Source organism: Micropterus dolomieu, linkage group LG06 (genome assembly GCF_021292245.1).
Source record: "Micropterus dolomieu isolate WLL.071019.BEF.003 ecotype Adirondacks linkage group LG06, ASM2129224v1, whole genome shotgun sequence".
In the NCBI taxonomy this organism is placed as follows: Eukaryota; Metazoa; Chordata; class Actinopteri; order Centrarchiformes; family Centrarchidae; genus Micropterus; species Micropterus dolomieu.
The window spans coordinates 365,996-369,521 of record NC_060155.1 but is presented as its reverse complement, the minus strand read 5'-3'; the positions used below and the strand labels follow the sequence as shown (position 1 = coordinate 369,521).

The window sequence follows — 3,526 nt, the reverse complement described above, 5'->3', positions numbered from 1 at the left end:
TTTGTCTAATTCACTCCTTTAATTGAAAGAACTGCACTGCAGTAAGGAATAACATTTGTAATGGTCACATAACACTTGTTGTTTTATCTGTTTGCTTCATAGCTGAAGACCAGGGGCATGTAGATGACCAAAATAGCCTACATTCCATCACACCTTCCAGGTTTCTCCAGTGGATCACAGGCCAAGGTCACATCCCACTTCTTCCCTCAGAGAAGAAGGATTTTGCTGTAACAATCAAGTTTAACCATGACTGTAGTGCAGACTTTGGCCATCAGTGTGTGTTACCCCGTTGTGTCAGCATGTGCCAAGAATATTGTACTGCCTGTAAAACATATGAGGCCTTATGACCAATTCAAAAAGGTTATAACTGAGGCTTTTCATCTGGGCCAACAGTTTAACATGGTGTAAATATTTACCATCAACTGATGGTACCTTGTTCTAGGTTGAACTACAACATACAGTAAATGATAAATGTTTAGCACCAGTTGCTACTGTTTTACTTATGTTCTGATTAATGAAACACATTTCTTAGTAATACGGTGTTCCAAAATCCATATTTGGAAAGAGGAATTAGTCAAGAGTAAACATAAATATTTATTAAAAACAATAAATCTTGCAACAAGATTTCATAAAAGTAATTCGTTTACATCTCATCTAGATGTCTGGCTAATTGGCATCATGTTGTCTCACTAACAAGTTGCAACCTAGCACTCTGAGAAGCAGTTAAAGAATGTTTGTACCATGTAGCTTCACTGCTGTCAGTAACAATAAACATTTAAAACAAGTTCAGTGTACACTTTGTGTAACACATTAGTGTTAGGCTGGTTTTTGAAACAAAATTTTTGCATCTAGGGTACAAGATTTAGCAAGTAGTTCAATACAACGAAATAAATGTCTCTGATGGTCCTGTAACATCAATAGTGTTCCTTAAGCCTGTCATGTCCTGTTCAGAGAGAGGACATTCAGTGGGCGGAAGAATCACTCCAGGTCTGCTCACGTCTTGCTCGCTGGCAGTGTTGAAATGAAGATCTGCATCCTCAATTTCCTACATTTAAAATAAAAAGAAAGTTATTTATAAATCAGGGAACATAAAAGTAAATTTATAAAAGTATAAAGAAGACTAATGTGAACAGAGCGGATACTATGCTGATGCCAGTATCAATATAGTATCAGCTCTTTTGTATTTTATTCAATGCGACCTAAGCTGTTTTTCAGCTTTTAAACCATTTTAAGCACTTTGATATTAGTAAACATTCAAATTCTCTGCAATGTGAATTTGGAAAGAATTAGCTCTGTTATCACTTTCATTAATTTGATACTGATGATTGGATACCACAGAAAATCAGTTTTTATAAATTACATAAAATAATGACGCTACAAAATGAACTTTACATTATCTTGCACCAACTTTTCATCAGTAATGTAATACACCATGAAAATATAATTTCCAAGCTTTATCATGGAATAAGTTTTCAGGGATTTCTTTAGTGTTGTACAGATATTTTTAAACACAATGGTTGTGTTTAAAATATTTTATTAAATGTAATAATCAATACAAGCAAAATGTAATTAGTACCTCTGTCAGGTCTGGAGCGTCAACAGGATTCCGGAGGAGCCCCTTCATCCACAGTTGTTGCGGGGACAGATTCTGCTCTGTTCTCAGAGGGTGATTATCCCACCCCACCCTCAAGACATCGAGATCCCTCTGGAGACGTGGAAGAAACACATGCTGGGCACAGAAAAGATGGATGCTGTCAGAAGGATCTAGAACACCTTCATCTTCATCATCCAAACAAAGGTAGCCCAATTTAGATGAATTTATTGGACAACCGTAAGTGAAAGTTCAAGCTACTGCTCTTCCCTAGACTAGAAGACAGATATAAAGATGCCATTGTTAATACTCTGGTCACATACTAGGACATGATCCAGTGGTAGGAATGGGTCGGTTCAAACTGGTTTGATATTCAGCCAAACACCAAACCGAACCTTTAGGTGTCACATTGAACACAGCAGATGCTCTCCAAAGTGACACTGAACGATGACAAAGTAGCTCTAGAAATAAACAGAAGAGCTGGTTCCACCGGTTAGTTAAAATTAAACTGGTTTGAGTGGTAAGAACACTTGAAATACAGTAAAATCAAGAAACCATATAAAATACATAACCACTTCACAGGCTGTGAAAAGCACACTATCTAGTGATATCTGGACCTAGCTATATTAAATACAGGTGCTGGTCATATAATTAGAATATCATCAAACTGACAACTAATGAAAATCCCAAATTTAGTATCTCCGAAAATTAGAATATTACTCAAGACCAATACAAAAAAAGGATTTTTAGAAATGTTGGCCAACTGAAAAGTATGAACATGAAAAGTATGAGCATGTACAGCACTCAATACTTAGTCCGGGTAGACGGCTGCGTTGACCTTGGACCTCAGAAAACACAGTGGACCAACACCAGCAGATGACATGGCACCCCAAACCATCACTTGTGACAGTCTGAGTTGCACAGTTTTAATTATTAGTATTATTTGGGGTGCCAGCCAGGTCTCTCTCCTGGCAGTAAGATACTGGTAGTCAATGGGTTTTAAATCAAATGTCACAAAGGATGTATATTGTAAAAGAACGTACACCCTCCCACTGAATGACCATAAAAGAAAGAAACGCCACAAACTCAAAAGCTTATCACAAAACAAAATATTGGTGTATTTAAAGATTTCACAAAACACAGTCACAAAAGCATAATCCAACTGAAAATTCCACTTCGGATTTTCTGCACACTTAAACCAAACAATCTCAAAAACACAAATCAGTTGCAGTTCATTTCAAAAACACAAAAATAAATTCAGTCCCGTGCCAAAGCAAAAAAACATAAATAAAGCTGGTTCAGTTTCTCAGGCACAAACAAAACAAAACAAAACACCAGAGCACAGAAAAATGAGTTTGATAACTCACGGAGTCCAGTCAGTCACAGATACCAGTCCGGGTTTTTGCTGCTGGGTTGTGAATGTTTTGTCGGTTTCCATAAACAACTTTGCACAGCAAATGTAGAATTATGATCCGACGGTGAAGTGAAGTGTACAGGATTTACTACCTTACTTTGATTTTCTCTTTCTGACAAAATAAGAGCATTTTGCTCCGGCCGCTTCTGTCACTGCTCCTCTCCCACTTTCTCCTTCCGACACACTGATATTTACCCGGAGGAGGTTTAATTGTAGCGCCATCCGGCAACGAATCAGTGTGGCTCGTTTATAAAATTCCGGGGTTTTCCACGGTGGTGAAACTTGGTGAATCGCAGGTTGTCACACACTGACTGTGGAAACTTTACACTGGACTTCAAGCAATGTGGATTCTGTGCCTCTCCTCTCTTCCTCCAGACTCTGGGACCTTGATTTCCAAAGGAAATGCAAAATTTACTTTCATCAGAGAACATAACTTTGGACCACTCAGCAGCAGTCCAGTCCTTTTTGTCTTTAGCCCAGGCGAGACGCTGACGCTGTGTCTTGTTCAAGAGTGGCTTGAC

The 3,526-nt window shown here is 38.1% G+C and overlaps 1 protein-coding gene across 1 annotated transcript in view; it reads left to right on the top strand.

Moving 5' to 3' along the window:
* The window catches only part of LOC123973083, an 8,770-nt gene extending 8,130 nt beyond the window's left edge, over positions 1–640 (top strand). The window contains exon 8 of the mRNA XM_046052955.1: positions 103–640. Coding sequence (XP_045908911.1) covers positions 103–347 — 245 coding nt within the window. The 3' untranslated portion in view covers positions 348–640. The remainder of the gene's footprint in view (positions 1–102) is intronic.
* Positions 641–3,526: the final 2,886 nt, after the last annotated feature.